Consider the following 16400-nt stretch of genomic DNA (forward strand, 5'->3'; position numbering starts at 1 on the left):
GACCGCTATTTGAAAGAAAATTTATGAAACTTGGTGAATTTTTTATTAATTATTTTTATATGAAACGACAATAACGTTTGTAATACATTTGTTTTAAAAAATGTGTTTTTATTTTTACTATGGAAAAAACGTTAACGAGTAATTTTTAAAACTTGTAATAATAAAATTTAAAAGCGTATCTCATCACCTTTCAAAAACAGTTTTTAATCTTTATTTCATTTATTTGGATTTTATTGCATAATGGAAATATTCTGACCTGACAGTCAAGAATACTGATAAAATTAATTGAGTAGGTTTTTTATCATCATCGAGTCGTAACATAACCTCATATTTGATTGAAGTATGATTTGTTAGAAAGTCATAAAAATAAGAAATAAAAAAAAACATCACAGGTTTTCTTATCTTATTTAATAATAATTATTCATCAACAAATACTGTACATATTAAAAAAAAAAAAAAAAACTTAAATCCCAAATTAGCAATTAATTGCATTAGCGACGTGGTAAAAATGATTATATCTTAAACAAGCACAAACTAAAGGAAGCAACTAACATTAATAGAGACAGCTGATGACTCCCAATTGTATATATATTAACAAAACTATTTAAAACATCACTTTTCAAATACCGCTAAAGGGTAAGTCCACTTTGTGATGGAGACTTCTCAGGCTTGAAGTTAGGAAGAGATTCTTAAGTTCAGGTGTTTCGCAGATATTGAATTGTAAGATTGTCATCAAATGGCCAATCAGCGCCATTTTGTTTTTTACATACACACAATCTCGGTAATCCACAGCTTGATTATCCAACAACTACTATAATTTGCCATTTTTTTTTTGCCCTATAATTGGCCGGTACTAGTATTTCAAATTCAGTATTCAGACTTGAGCGCCAAGCCAAGTACGCACACCGGTTGGGTTATCTTACTCTTAAACACCCAGCCGCATGAGGCTAGTATTTCAAGCCAGGATAACAATCTAATATGCCGGCGACCTATCCTGGCTCGGCACAAACTAAAGCAGTTCATAGGATGTTAGGAAATTTTAAGCTAGAATCATTGCAGTGACTAAAGTAACAGCAAGTCTTTAGGGAAAAACACTACACTAGCCTCGCCGGCCACACCAAGCCAGGATAGTAACTTTGGTGGTTGGGTGCGCTACTAGCTTAAATAATACAACTGCATCCTGGCTTGAGATAAGCCTACTGGCTTCCAAACAAAGCTAGTTCTGTTTACATGTAGCTAGAGTTACTAGCAATAGATTGCCGCCGTCTTGGCTTGAAATACTAGCGACTCGGGCGTCAATTACTGTACTGCCGTTCAGCTTGCTCTCGCCGATGATTCTACCAGTTACCAGACTTAGTTATTGTTTTTTTTTTTCAATTCACCCTAAAAAAAAGTGCTTTGTGATTTATTTTGTATGAAATATTGAATCCTCTGTGTATTCAAGCAACTATCGCAGTTCTGCCACTTTTTTTAATAACTTTACAAAGTCTTTATTAGAAACAAAAGGAAATTTTATGAAAGTTTGATATATGTGTTTGTTTTTATGAAATACCTTTTTTTAATTTTTAGCCTATTTTGTATGTTTGGGAAGCTGATTATTAGTGAGTGATTACTGTTTTTGAAAAAGCACAATTATCATGTCATTATGATTAACAGCTGATAATAATTTGATAGAAAGCTGAAACAGACGTAGAATCGGCATTTAAGGGGACAGCAGCGTGGCCTTTTTCATACAAAACTTAAATTTGGATTTGAGGTTAAAATACCCAACCAAATTGAAAAATAATTTCTTTAATTCAAAGGTATAGCAAATGTACAGGTAAATGTGCTACTTTTTTTTTTTTTTTTAGATTGTATTTATATGTAATTAAAGTATTCAATTTTTCATGATTTTAGATGCAACTTTGGCAATTATTTGTGAGTTAATGATAATTATTAAAAAAAATAATTTTGCTCCTACTACTATAAGAATATAATGAATATGATTAAAAAATCATTTTGATGGACATAAATTTAAATTACAAATGACCGATTTACGTTGCAAAACAAATTTGTTGTATGTATGTAAATTTTAATTTCTACCCAAAAAATGCGTTCTTTACAGTGTTTTATTTCATTTTTCATTATATTAAAACAGTGGGTAGCAAAAGATAATTTTTAACATTTACAATTAACTCACAAAAAATACCAATGTTGCATTTAAAATCTTGCAAAATTGAATTCTTTAACGGCCTATATATCGTAATTTAAATAGCACATATCCGTACTTCTTCTTCTTTCGTATGGTGGGGGGGTCAGAGGGGAACATCTAGGTCTGCGAGCCAGTCTAGGGCCTCAGGCGTCGCCATGTGAACCTCATCAATCCCACCTGAGAATGAATGTCTGCACCGCACCACATTCACACATCGCCTACTCTTTAAGGCCCCAAGTGTGCATCATGTGGGTACAGCGATCCGTACTAGATATTTGCGAATTATTCAGTTTGATTGGGCATTTTGGCCTCAAATCAAAATTTAAGTCTTGAATGAAAAATGCACACAGCTGTTCCTCTTAACAGGGACCTTTCAAATGACAAAAAAAAAAACAAAATGGTGCTAATGGTCCATTTGAAGAAAATGTTACAATTGAATTTCTGCAAAAAAAACTCCCACTTTTTGTTGTTGTAATTTACTGAGAAATTTAAACCCGGGAATTTCCAAGAAAACTTATACAGTATTTGGAGAATACAGAGAATGAATTAATTCTCCATCACAAGTGTTGATTGAAAAAGTGGTAGATTAAAGGCAGGAATGACACTGGGAAGACCAAATCTCGATAAAGAGCCGTGATAATGACGACCGATTGCTTCTTGGAACGGAGATATGTAAATAATAAGAGAAGAGAGTAGACACTACAGTAGTAGTAGTGGTACTAGAGTAGTTGGGGGAAGTTGATAAGAATAATAATTTTCTAAGACTTTTACATTTCAATATTTAGATTTAAATTGAACCTATGTTACTTAATTTTCTAAAAACAAAACCTTTTTCACTCATATTCCTGTGACAATATTAAAGATTTTGCTACATACATCCTTTATACGTATCTATTATATATTTGAACATAAATATTATGTACCAACATGCTTGCTATGTACAGCTGAAATAATGTTAAGATCGTGTATACTATAATTTTGTTGCACGGCAATGCATAAAATTATTTTTCTGTATATTTCATAAAAACACAACATATAGTCTTATGTTCTGGTAGAAAAACTCTACAGTTTGACAGGGTTAACTTTGCAGCAGTCACTAGTGTAGTTATTTTGAATACAAACATTTTAAATTAACTAACATGTAGTTGCTTGTTCGTTAGTTCATTCTTTGGCCGCCTGCAAAGTTAACCATGTGGAGTTGTAAGGCCGGGTTGTTTCATTTGTGGTAAACAAATAAACAACCTTATTATAATGTAAAATATCATAGAGAGAAAAGTTAAGAAATATTTAAAACAGTTCTGGTAATCTGAAATCTTAAAGATTGGCGATTCAAAGAATGTCTTTAATATCTTCCAACATTCAGTAATACAGCCCATCAACTAGGTACGCAGTCTTCACATATATAACTTTTCATGATGTAAATAGTATTTGGCAACAAGTATGGTCAGAATAGTAAAAAACTTAATTTAAAAACACTGGTCTTACGCCTGGTTTAGCTTTGTCAAATACTGTAAAATAGTTGTAATATCTTCAACTTCTGACATTTCTCATTCAGTCTGATGGCAGTATGCTACACAAACGCCTCCTAGTGGCGTGAGTTGTGCGGGTTAGTTTTCTTTCCTATACTTTAATGAATTTTATGCCATGTTACAATAGCGCCTCTAGCGGCCAGAGTTGCCAGCCAATAGATGTAAATACTGCCAACATTTTACTGGAGTTGGGCGTGTTATTGATATTCTCAGGTATTTGACTATGCCAATGCTGAAGAAAATAAGAATCTAAAAATTATGTTTTCTTATACAGGGTGTTAAGGGACGTACTTTACTTATTTTAACCAGTGATTCCTGACATTATTTGGAGACGGACACTTATTAATGACATACGATTGCGATATCTTAACATATCTTTTCAATGGAACCCACTAAGTGGCACAATATAGAGACGGATCACATGTGCAACATCCGTGTAAGGGGATAGCTGCCGATGGATCACATATGTTACAGCCGCATAGGTAAGGTTAATGCTGAAGTAGCCAAGGGAAACATAAAGGTTGAATCTTTGACTGAATTATATATTTAGAAATACTTTTGTGTGAATTTTGTGGCTAGTGGTGGAGGGAGCTAAATGTCATTTTCTCAATTGTAGAAGATTTAGGTTCAACAAACACAAAACAGATATATTACATGACTAGTGCCAAGCCAACACATACAGCTATGTACCAATACTATTGTTCCCGTAGATAATATGAACAAGGGAGATATGGCATGGAAGCGTACTGATCGCCGGCGAGCTACGACCAAACTGCACAAGTTATGCATTTGGCGTGGAGGTAGAAAAAAGGTAGGGCGCCGTAGTATGGATGAATGACATTGGCGACACTTACGGTTTCACACACGCCGATGGCCCATCTCCCTTGTTCTTATTATCATAATATAACAAGGTCTGACTGTTTTATGAGCCATGCCATGCCTAAAAGGATGGCTCACAATTACGTAGTAATCATGACCAATTTATAATTTGTAACAGATCATGGTCTGATTTGACGTTATATTGTTATAGGGCGGCACACTCTAAAGACGCAGCAGGAGTTTGTATTTCACATCAAACACAATCATATAAGGCTTCATTTTTTCTTGAGAATCCAATGAATGAATAAATGAAGAGGCAGGTGGACCACACCCCTCACCCCGCAACTGGGGTTTCGCTCGGGTGCTAGAACCTCAGGTGTGGCTTGTTCTTTGCCATGTATCTGGAAACAAAACCAAAAACAATATTACTACCGCTACCTGCAAACCTGGAGCCCTGCGAAAAAACACTTCATCAAAATAACACAGAGTTTTGGAAATCCTTTCAAATTAAGCACCGTATATACAACAATGTCCGCATAAAAAATCTTTTTAAAATTTCAACCACCGAAGGCAGTACGAGGCCTAGAGTGGTTTGTGCAAACAATATTTGTCATTTGTCATCAACAGTGCTGATTGGCCAAAAAATGCATTACACTTTTGTCTAATCACTAATGAAAATTAACCTGATTAACTCAGACCTATTTTATGGAAATACAATGTATTTTTTTCTCTTCTTTTATGTTTATTTTACTCAAAAGTTATGAAAAAATTGATTAAAATACATAAAACATGTTTTGTGCATTAATTAAAAGACCTTATAATCATGTCAAAATTCGTTTTCATAAAAGGAGTGTCGCAAAAATGAAAATATTTAAGTTTAAAAGTAGCATTAGTATACAAGTCATGATTTTATTGAAAACACCTTTCGATTATTGTTTTTCGTGTGGAGTAAGTAGAAATAGTAAAACCAATAGATTTTTTTTTTTTTAGATAAGTTAGCTATTCTGGGGAAACGTGATATATATTTTAATAATAAGATACATTATCTGGTAAACAGAAAACAATGGAAAAAAAATCTTAGCTTTTAGTCTTTGAGCAAAACTCCTCAAGGTAATTTTCGTGTGGCTCTGCGTATTTTCATCTGCCAATCGAGTGTATTCTGAGGATTTTTGCTCCGTCTCTCCACAGGTTAAGACCTCACAATTTTAAATGATTATTATTTTTTCTATTATTTATTTTGGCTTTCAAGGGTTTTTTTTATCTTGGCCATACAAAATTTTAAAAAATTCTTTATAACTTTTACATTACATTACATTAAAAAAAAAAAAAACCTGAGCAGTATGTTGTTTGTGTATGCAAGATGAACGGGCCAATTAAGAACATTCTATGATTGTAGATATAGATGGTGGGAGTCAGAGATAGCAGGAAGTATAGTTACTTGTCTAAAGATTCCCAGAACTCCATGAGCACGGCCCGGTCCAGATGGCGCTTGGTGCGGCTGAGCTGCAGCACCTTGACGGCCCAGCGCGCCACGTTAGCGTCCAGCCGCATCTCGTCAAACTTCAGATGGAACGCGCAGACTGCCGAAACAAACACACACAAATATATTAGCATAAGTATCTATTATCTCACAATACAAGCTGACAGAATAACATAACATGACAGCTGATTCCATCAAAACTTGAAACGAGTTGAGGTAACTGTCTGGCGAGAATTTTCAGAACCACGCGCAAATTACCTTGATGAGTTTTGTTCAAATATCATTTTAAATTTTATTTTTTGTTATATATTTTTTTTTGCGTTTTTTGTTTGATTTGTTTGTTGATTTGTGTTTCAAACAATAATTACCTTTATACTACTTTCAAAACTCAACGCAACGCCGTTTTGTGTAAAAAATTTTTGACATTCATAGACATATTATTTCGTAAGCTGTCATTCATGAAATAAACAGTAGAATCTACAGTGATATTAGCGCAAGCAATTCTGATTTTTTCCTTTATACATTTTTCGAAGCATTGGGGTTAAAATTCCATGGAAAAAAGCTCCAGCGTGGACAGTACTAGAGCTGCGAGACATGGGCGCAAGCATCAAAGAAGGTTGTAAAAAGTAATCAAAAAAATAAAAATAAATTAGGAGCAACCTCATTGTCAAGATTTTGAATGCAATGGTCGGTCAACAAATTAGCCCTGAGTTAGGTTGGGTTGTTCCACAGCATTTGAACAATTCATCAAATTTCAATGTTAATTTTCAGGTTCTGTGATAGTCCCATTCAAGTTCTGTTATTTTATCATTATGGACTAGTTGCTTCACAGGACTGAAATGAAAACAGAATTTGTATAGAACTTAAAAATTAACTTTGTAATATGAAAATATTATTATTATATTTTATATATATTTTTTAAAATATTTTTTTTATACTGCATTGCCCACTCTCCGATACAACGACTTCACACCATGGGAAATCATTACTTGGGTGATGTTGACATATTCAATACCAACTTGGCAAGTTTTGTGGATCATTTAAAACATTTATTTCAACAATACTCCTAAACACATCATGTAAACCTACAAATAGCTGTAATTTTCTGTTTTTGTTTCTTGTGTTTGTATGACTTGTTGCATAGCTTTTATCAAATGTAATTTTATTCTTATTTTTTATGTTTCAAAGTATCTGTCAAATTAAAATTATACTACCAAAACCATGTAAAAGCCCTCTGGGCGTTAAATAAATAAATAAATAAATGAAGAATTATTGTGCAAATTCTGTGAAAAAACCCGTACTTAGTGTAATTTTTGCTTTCATCATGGCAAAGTGGTTTCATCTGTGTATCTGATGATGTAGAAATAATGCTATGGGTTCCCATTCTATAGCGTATTTCCTGCAGTACACTTACTGTTAGCAAAAATATGCACAGGATTCCCATCCCAGGGCCAGCCCTTGAATTGCCAGGCGGGTCCGGCCACAAACACAGCTACAACGCGCTCCCACTCCGCTGGGGAGAGGCGCGCAGGGTTGTCCACCACCCGGTAGGGGACCTGAAACAATTATTGTCATTAGTACACACTATAACCTCAGGGGAACTAGCACGACCGCCTTCATATTGTCTTTCATTAAGTTTGGTGCTTGCCGAGCATTTAGAAAACTTTGATTCGGCTCCTTGAAATGTGCATTTGTGCATTGAACTGCTTGTCTTAATACGACGACATCTTTGTTTTCCTCCAAGTCTTAAGGCGAGTTCATTGAACATTTTAAAACCTTATAACAAATATTGTTTTGTGTTGCCGATAAATTTGTCTTAGGAAGTTTAAAATCGTTGCAGTTTCTCGTAGGATAGCCATGAACTCTTTTAAACATGTAATCTGGTAACATGTTTTAAAATTTATATGTAAATACTAGGGTATTATAGACTAAACGTTGCCACACTTGGAATATTGAGTTGCATTGCATTACACAATAACCTTCAGAAGATAATTTTGAAGGTTATTCTAAAAGTCCCGTTGAGAACGAGTACTGATTTTATTTTTAAGACATTAAATGTTCCTAAACTAAAAGAAATATATTCAAAAAATATCCTGATTCATCAATTTAAAATATTTCACCAATAAATGAAGATATAATATGTCTCGACGCCATCTAGTGAGAAATTTAGCACTAACAAAGCCTTTCCTACAAAAATAAAGTTGGTTGTTTACAGGTGAAAAAATATAATAAGCAGTAATTGTTGATTGAGGTACTAGTACATATTGAATTATTTGGCGGGTTGGAAATAAGCCGACATAGCTCAGTGGATACCGAGCACCTGACCGGACATCAGAAGGCACGGGTTCAATTCCCGTTGGCGGGATTTATTTTTGCTCGGGAGATATTTTCAATTTGTATTAGTATTTCGAATGACTAATTATTGCTTATAATTATTTGTTATGCTATGCATAAAACCTTGTCTTATAAACGTTAGTTTATAATTTAAAAATAATAACTGTCTACTAGGTTATCAACTGTCTGCCTACTGCTTATTCTAAGACACTTTGGACATGTTGCTCGCCAAACTGAAAACTCAAACCTGGAGACACTCACGCTCACTGGCAAAGTGGAAGGGAGTGATCAAATATCACAGGCGTCTGTTCTCCAAGGAATGCAGGAGCCCTGTCCACCAGTCAAATCCATCTTCAGCAATGAGAAAACAAGTAAGAAGTTATGTTGTCGGCTTACCGTGATAGGTGTAGCGGCATTGGCGGCTGCGCTGGTCTCCATGGATCCTTTGCGCCTCTGCAGCAAGACCTCGTTCTCCCGCATGGTACCCTGTGCTTTCTTCTCCTCCACTGACACAAACCTGCACACAAACAATTTTTAGTTACAAACAGTTAAGTTTAACGACCCCTCACACTAGTACTGTTTTAAATGACAGTTGTAATAAAGAAGGAACGCAATTTGTCCTTTAGTTCTACATTAGGTGTGTTTCCATTTAAATTCTCAGAAATTCCCACCATCTTTTAATATCTTCCTCTTTTGCATTCCGTCTCTTTCTTTTGTATATGTATTGTAGTTAATCACTATGGTTATTGTTTCACTATTCCATTGTTTAGTGCATGTTGCTTTTACGTCCAACAAAAAAAGCATGTTTATCCAACATATGGTGCTGTTATGTTTTTACCTGTCACAGGTGATATCTATATAATATAGGTATATAAAAACACACGCGTATTCGAATGCAACGTTGTGTCAAAATTTCAAAGCGTGAAGAACTTTTGGAGACTTAAGATTTGGAACAAACGAATATTTACATTTTTATTAATATATAAGATAGATATATTTTATCTCCCTCTTTATCCACATGTATACACAAAAACCCACTCTATGGGAAATATTTTTTAAATTTTACACAACTGTGGTGACATTGGCCATTACTGCCAAAATTTGAAACACATGTATCATTAGTAAGGGGGTATGTATTTCTGTGTAGTTTAAATTGTCACCCTGATGATGCTTGCCAAGCGAAACTGGTTGGTAAAAAATTAAATAAATTAGTGGTTTAATAAGTGGTTTTGTGCATTTGTTCTATATGTATAATAAAATCCAGCTGTTATAACAGTCTTCACAGTTGGAACTCCCTTACGTTGGGATTCCCTAATATTATTTCCCTATTGTTAAGCGTGAAAACTTCCGATGTGGGAACAGGATCAGTCTCACCATATCATCCAAAAAAAACTCACTTGTGGTCTTGCAGAACATCCTTGGCATTGTACATGGTTATGAGCGAGGTGATGGTGGCGGGGATGACTATGATGGGTGTCTTGCTGGGACGCTTGGTGCCGGGGGGCATGAGGCGCGCCTGCGCCGTGGGCAGCAGCTCCCGCGGGGGTGCCATGGCCCCGGGCGCGGGGGCGGCGGCGGGGGCACCGGGCCGGCCGCGGGGCGCTGCACTCGGGCCCTCCGTCACGCTCTTCAGGGTCATGCCGTGGTAGGAGCCCATGGTGTCGATCTTGAAGCCCTCCGTTTCTGTGATGGACCATAGAATACATTTTAATGTCTAACTAAATTGGTTAACCCCTAGATAAATATTGGGAGATATTTCTCAAACACCCGTAGTCTTTTTGTCCAGCCTGACAAAGACTCATAAAAGTCATGATATCTCGTTTTGCATTACAGTGAAATATATGATTTAAACAGTGTTAGAAAGAGAGAAAACCACGTTTTGTATTTTTTTTACTTTTGTGTAAAGTGGTAATTACAGTTTACATGATAACAACGATCGGTAAGCGACTTCTATGCTTGTACATATTAAAAATTTTAATATTTTTAATTGCCATGTCTGTTTGTAGGTAATATAAAAATCTAAAAGATACTTTCATCTGGTTTCAAAGACAGTATTTTATTTTGAAATACTTTCAAAAACCACAAATTTATCTGGAATCAAATATAACATAGAGACTACAACAGACATTAAGGTGCTCCCACAGCCGTTGAGACCACGTAATTCGTAGGTTAATATGTAACTCTGACTAATAACTCACCCTCCTTTTGGCGGATGAATCTCTCCTGATCGTATCTGTTGTACATGGCGGGCTGTCCCTGAGCACGCGAGACAGGGGCCGGGGGCACCACAGGCGGGGGAGGGCCCCCGACTGGCCGGCCCTCCTCCCGAGCCCTAATGGACGTCAGCAGGGCCAGGATATTCTTAGCAAACATCTTTAATAAACAACAAATAATTCATTAATACAATATGCCGTGGGTATATAAAGTTTTCGTATTATTGTTATTATTGGTCTGTTTCTTTCTGTTCGGAGTCTGTCTGTTTCTTGAGCTTTAATTTACGAATATAAAGTTAATAGTAGATTCCTGTTTTACCATAATAACCAGTTTCTTTTATTTGTCAATAGAGTGAGATTAGTAGATTCATGTTTTACCATAATAACCATTACTCTTTTGTTTTATCCACTGGAGCTTATTTGGCCGTATTTTGGCCATTTGCAAAACCAGCGAACTTACAATCCCAAACAGACTTGTCCACTTCAAAGAAGATGTGTTATAAGTGTGGGCATGGTGACGATGATGCGCCGTGATTTGCTAGCCAGTCGATATTTAACTAGCCGTAATTACGCGGCTGTCATCTGTCAAGGTGACAGATCCTATACAAATATATGATATTCTGCGGCAGTTCCCCAATTGATCTGACCCCCTCTCCTGAGTAAGATTATAGCGTAGTATGACACCTCAGCATATAATACGTGTAGGCCATGCCCAAATAATGGGTATAGCGTAATACGTCTAAAGTTTAAGGTAGGCGACACATTATGCTATACGCATCATGGCTTGGCCTATTTCAGCATATCGCTCACCATCATCAATAAACCACTCACGCCATACACTACCAATGAGAATGTATGGCGAGCGATATACTGAAATAGGCCAAGATACGAAAATATAGCGTGGTCTGTCACAGGCTTTAATGTAAAAAAATTTCAGTTGCCAAATATTTTTGGAATGCCATTTCGTCGTTGCATTCAAAATTCCCGTGAATGTTTATTTTACACAAATTCTGTAATGTATAGCATATCAATGTATTTGTTATAGAACTCCCAGCTTATTGAAAGTTATTTCAAAGTCTTCAAATTAAAAATAAGATGTTAAAGTGAAGTTTAATTTGCACCTGTCAAAAAATATTCTTTTTTGGGACGGTACCTGAATTATCATTAAATACAATGTGTAATATCGTGACTTATGTAATTTTTAATACTAATTCAGCTAGAGTGAGTCATAACAAAGAAATAGATGCAATATTTATTATTCAAGGATAACTTTTAGTCTGATAAATTAGGATTGAAAAATTATTTGCCAAAAAAGTTATGGGTGCTTTAAAGTGTGTCTCATGAGGTGGCGGTGCTTTACAAGCCCCCTCAGTAAGTTTCTCCATATTAAATAGTTAACTTCTGACTTGTGCTCTTTTTTTTACTAGTTTCTTTGCTTTGGTTTATTTGCATATTATGCTGTCATGAGCACTTTGCATTAACTAATAAATAGTATGTGTACCTTCCCAGTGCTCTGCAGCACGGTGGTTCTAGTCCGCCACTGGCGCTCGCGACTGATGATGTCTTTGGTCTGGTCCACGTCGTAGTCCAAGATAACGCGCAGGTCGGAGCCTACCACGCCCAGCGAGTCCGAGTAGTCGTTGCTCTTGATGGTGGTGCGCTTCTTGGCCAACCGCTTGGCCTTGATGGCCGCGATCTTCTCCACGGACATGGCCTCCGAGAGGGATCTGAATAATTACATATATATTTTATACAGAGCAGAGTATCGAGACAAAGTTAGCAGTGTAAATCAGAGTACCGTCCCACACTTACATCAGGCGCGGCAGGTACATTAAATGTTTGTTTGATTGACCGAGTAATAATTCAAAAAACATACTGTTATTATCAAGGTACTAAGAAAAAACCAGTCTATGGTGAAATAATAACAAAACTTGAATATCAACTTTGAAATTTGATGAATTGTTTAAATTCTATGAAACAACCCGGCAAAACCGATTTATAGAGAAATTCATTCAGGACCGCTTGGCGTATATTGGCCGTAGCGCACGTTGTCTACCAACGCTGGCCGGCCAACCTGATTGCTGTCAGTTTTTGTGCTCACATTAAAGAATCTTGGCACCAACCCATCAACAACGTTCACACGTTGGCCCAACGTGTCTTAGGGCTTTAGGGCTAGCCGTGCCTAGCTTACATATCATCGCCCTAGTGCTTAATTGTCCAAATGAACAATTAGGAAATTTTACGGGAGAGGAGGTTTGTCTATTTATTTGAATGAAACATTATAACAGTTGTTTAAGATGAAGCTATTTTCGTAAAGGTAAAGGTTACATTAGTTCCTTAGTAAAGTGACTAATTATTGTTTTTGGTTTTAAAATGGATATTGGACAATTTGCTAATTGGTCGTTTGGACAATTAAGCACTAGGGCGACGATTTGGTCTCCAAATCTGGATGAATAATGCTGGCCAATTACAGAGCTTGATTTTGTATAGTTTTAGCAGATTATAGTAGTTGTCGAATAATCGAGAGTACTGAGAATACTGTACTTGATATTGTCGACTGTGACGGAGGCTTCCTTGGGGGCATCTAAGCGGGCAGCGAGCTGCTCGCGCACCTTCTGGACGTGCAATTCTTCGAAGCGAGCCTTCTTGGGATGGATCTCGGGCCCATCGTGTTCCAGGGAGCGCTTCACCTGCGGATTAAGATCACATGAAATGAATATTTCAGACTAAGCCCTTTAACGCAATCTGTCCCATCATGCGACTCAGTTACCTGAACGCAGTGTACTTTGTTATGAATCACATACTCGACATCCGCGTACGCCGATGGATCATATATGTGACAACTACACATGTAAAGAGGGAACACAGACGATTCATAAAAATACCAAGAGACCGGTAATATGAAGATAGTCCCAAGGAACAAAAATTACCAACATTAAATTAAATAAGAGAAAGAGGAGACTTGATCGAGACATTCAAAATTTTATCTGAACATTATAGTTGCCCTGGCATCTAAGAAATCTTCACTATCTACAAAAATATAAATCTCAAACCACAATCCTTGCAAAAGTAGTGGAAGCATGGAACAAACTTCCACAACATGTCATCGATGCTAACAATGTAAATCAATTTAAAGCTTTTGGATTCTCATTCGGAGAAAGAAAGGATTGATTTATTTTTTTAAATTTAAATTAACTCAATTACTATTAAACTTATGAGTAAATGCTGCCTTCATTAACTAATTATAATAACTCCGTAGATAAAATTAATTCTTACATGCAACCAAATCTTTTTCTGTTTAATACTTTCATTTGAGAGTCGCTAATATTGTCATCAATGAGTCAATGAGTTAACAAGTTAATTCAGTTGCCGTCACACTATTACAGTTCAGTTTTAAATTACCCGCTATAACACGGGGACATCCCGGCAAGGCGGGCGAAACAGTACAAGCACAAATAAAAGCACTCAAATTTCGATTAACTCAAAATTTGCATGTGGTATTGTAACTTTCGCTATTCCATAAACATAGTTCACAAATTGCACAACCACCATTTTCCAGATAGAGGAATTCAAATACTGTCAGGTTATTTGTAACTCGGGAATATTCAACATTCTTTTAAAAATAATAATCCGCTATAATAAAATGAAAACTAAAAAAATACAAATATATGATGTGTTCATAATTATAAATATGTTTCTGCAGAAAGTAGGACTTGATTAGTAACCTTGGTAATTAAGGTGAATCAAAAGGTTTTATTAAAAAATATTTCATATTTGCCGTGGCCAGCGATCCCGAATATTTACCGAATTCTTTTTTATGTCACAAACATTGTAACCAAATGAACTTTTGGGAATGTTATCACTTTAGATGGAGTTATTTTTATTATTATAAATCCATAACATTATAATATTCAAGACAACAGTTAATACGGATACATGTTAAATAGATAGTAACAAATAATCTTACCTGAGTAGGAATCTCCAATGGAGCACTTTTGTCTATAGCGGAACATGTTGCCGTTTCTCCATTCAAATATGCCAGAAGCTCTTTTCTGTCAGGTCTTCTTACGGCTGGTATATTTGCAGCCTGTAAAATTCACAATATAATTGAAATGAAGTAATATTAAATAAAAGCATTTGGATTTCTAAATACGGCGGAAAATTGGTAAATTATCAAGATTGAAACTGGTTAATTTACGACTTCATACAGTTATTTACAGAGAATAAAATAAAAATCAGTGAAAACATTTCGAAAGTTGCGATTTGACAGGAATGAAATTTGATTACCGCGTAAAGGTAAACCAAAAATACACATAAAATAAAACAGATGCATTGGCAAGGAATAACTTACGGCAGCTTGTCTGACATAAACGGGGTGAGTGAGGGTGATATTTTTGAGAATAAATAATAAACATTCCAATGTGTAATATTCCTTGACACTTCCGTCTTTTCCCGACCTGAAACAGTGATAAATAAATTGTAAAATATGCGCCTAGGACACATCACCTAACAACCAAAACAAGAAATGTCATTTGGCAAAACGTTATTTCAGGGGCGTTTAAGCCGGCACTTACCCCCACATAAGGTAATTTGTTTTGACATTTTTAGGCCAGGAGAATTCTCCGAATATTATTTGGCTATCCCTTTCGATAATTTCCTTTTTATTCACATTATATTGCCGAAGCAAACTTAGCGGGTCCGCCATGGTGGTGGTTTTGCAGGTTTACTGAATGCATAGAAAATTTAAATGCCAAAATAACCATAGATATTTAGTACGACCATAGACAATAACTAGCCTAGCGGTCAAATTTCTGTCGTTGCTCGGTTGGAGGGGCATACATGAACAAATATTTTTCTTATTTTTTTATGCTCCTTGTTCTAAGAAACGAATGATTTTCGTAATCTACAGTTGCGAGTATAACGACGCTCCCGATACGTGAATTTTTTTTATCTCTAATAGGTACCTGCTCAATTTTTGTCTTTTATTAACGATTTACTTAAATACCTTTATATTTTACTGGTTAACCCTGAAGGCGGAATTCATACTGGTCGGCCTATATCATTATAATGTTATCTCCTTCAAAACAAAATTAATAAAGACTCCTTGAATTGCGTCCCCCTCTTTGCGTTAAGGCGAACTACAACGTAGTAATGCAAAATCATGTGTGTTTGGTATGAAAATTTGATCGCTTAAAAATGTTTAAGATGCTTTAAATACTGCTGTAGAATACATCTCGGCCTTTGAAATAATTGAGTGTTTCTTTATAAGCCCATAAAAATAAAAGTATCAGGCCTTTAAAAACTGTACTTCAAAATTTCCTACTTACAAACCCCTTTTCGGTTATGGTTTTATTGTATAATGTGGCAAGTTAAGTTGTTTGGAAAGTGATCATAAAACATTTAAATATATATGCCTCAATGTCCGTAAAAAAAAATAAAAGCCCCAATTTTTGCGATGTTTTTTTGTTTCTTACACAAATCATAACAGGCGGCTGGTATTAATCGGGAATTTAAACCTTATCGCCATAAGGAGTGTTATTGTTAACGGCCCAATTCAAAATGTTACCCGACGTAATGCATTGCCTTAAATCCTGCATACTACTGAAGATTCCCAATATTTTTTCTGTGTTGACTGCGCGGAATCCGCTTTACATTTTTATTGAACAGTTACAATAAAATGTGAAAAATTATAATTTATTAATTTTTTCAAATTACGCCTTTCATAATATGGCAATATACGGCACTGGTAACTACCAACTTACAGATATTTTGCAGATTTCCTGGTTTCCACAGAATATAATATTATTCTCTTGATAAAGAAACGGTAAGTATTC

General features: G+C 35.6%; 1 protein-coding gene across 1 annotated transcript; it reads right to left on the reverse strand.

Moving 5' to 3' along the window:
• Positions 1–304: 304 nt before the first annotated feature.
• hyx (cell division cycle 73 hyrax) lies at positions 305–15277 on the reverse strand. Its single transcript, XM_089643521.1, has 11 exons — positions 15141–15277; positions 14918–15023; positions 14534–14653; positions 13111–13256; positions 12068–12293; positions 10552–10726; positions 9751–10036; positions 8750–8870; positions 7434–7575; positions 5978–6119; positions 305–4940 (listed from the first exon to the last, which is right to left on the reverse strand). The coding sequence occupies exons 1-11, from the start codon at positions 15269–15271 to the stop codon at positions 4904–4906; spliced, it is 1632 nt and encodes a 543-aa protein (XP_089499647.1). The 5' UTR covers positions 15272–15277; the 3' UTR covers positions 305–4903.
• Between the last annotated feature and the right edge of the window lie 1123 nt (positions 15278–16400).

The sequence above is a fragment of the Hesperophylax consimilis genome, chromosome 19 (genome assembly GCF_061612785.1).
Source record: "Hesperophylax consimilis isolate HC1 chromosome 19, BYU_Hcon_1.0, whole genome shotgun sequence".
Lineage (NCBI taxonomy): Eukaryota > Metazoa > Arthropoda > Insecta > Trichoptera > Limnephilidae > Hesperophylax > Hesperophylax consimilis.

What these genes read in the sequence shown, in the direction of transcription:
- hyx (XM_089643521.1), bottom strand. Translation starts at nt 15,271, where the DNA reads ATGGCGGACCCGCTAAGTTTGCTTCGGCAATATAATGTGAATAAAAAG. An exon ending in GTCACAGTCGACAATATCAA is followed by an intron (nt 12,294 to 13,110) that starts GTACAGTATTCT and finishes GTAATTATTCAG; the next exon opens with ATCCCTCTCGGAGGCCATGT. An exon ending in ATTCATCCGCCAAAAGGAGG is followed by an intron (nt 10,037 to 10,551) that starts GTGAGTTATTAG and finishes GGTCCATCACAG; the next exon opens with AAACGGAGGGCTTCAAGATC.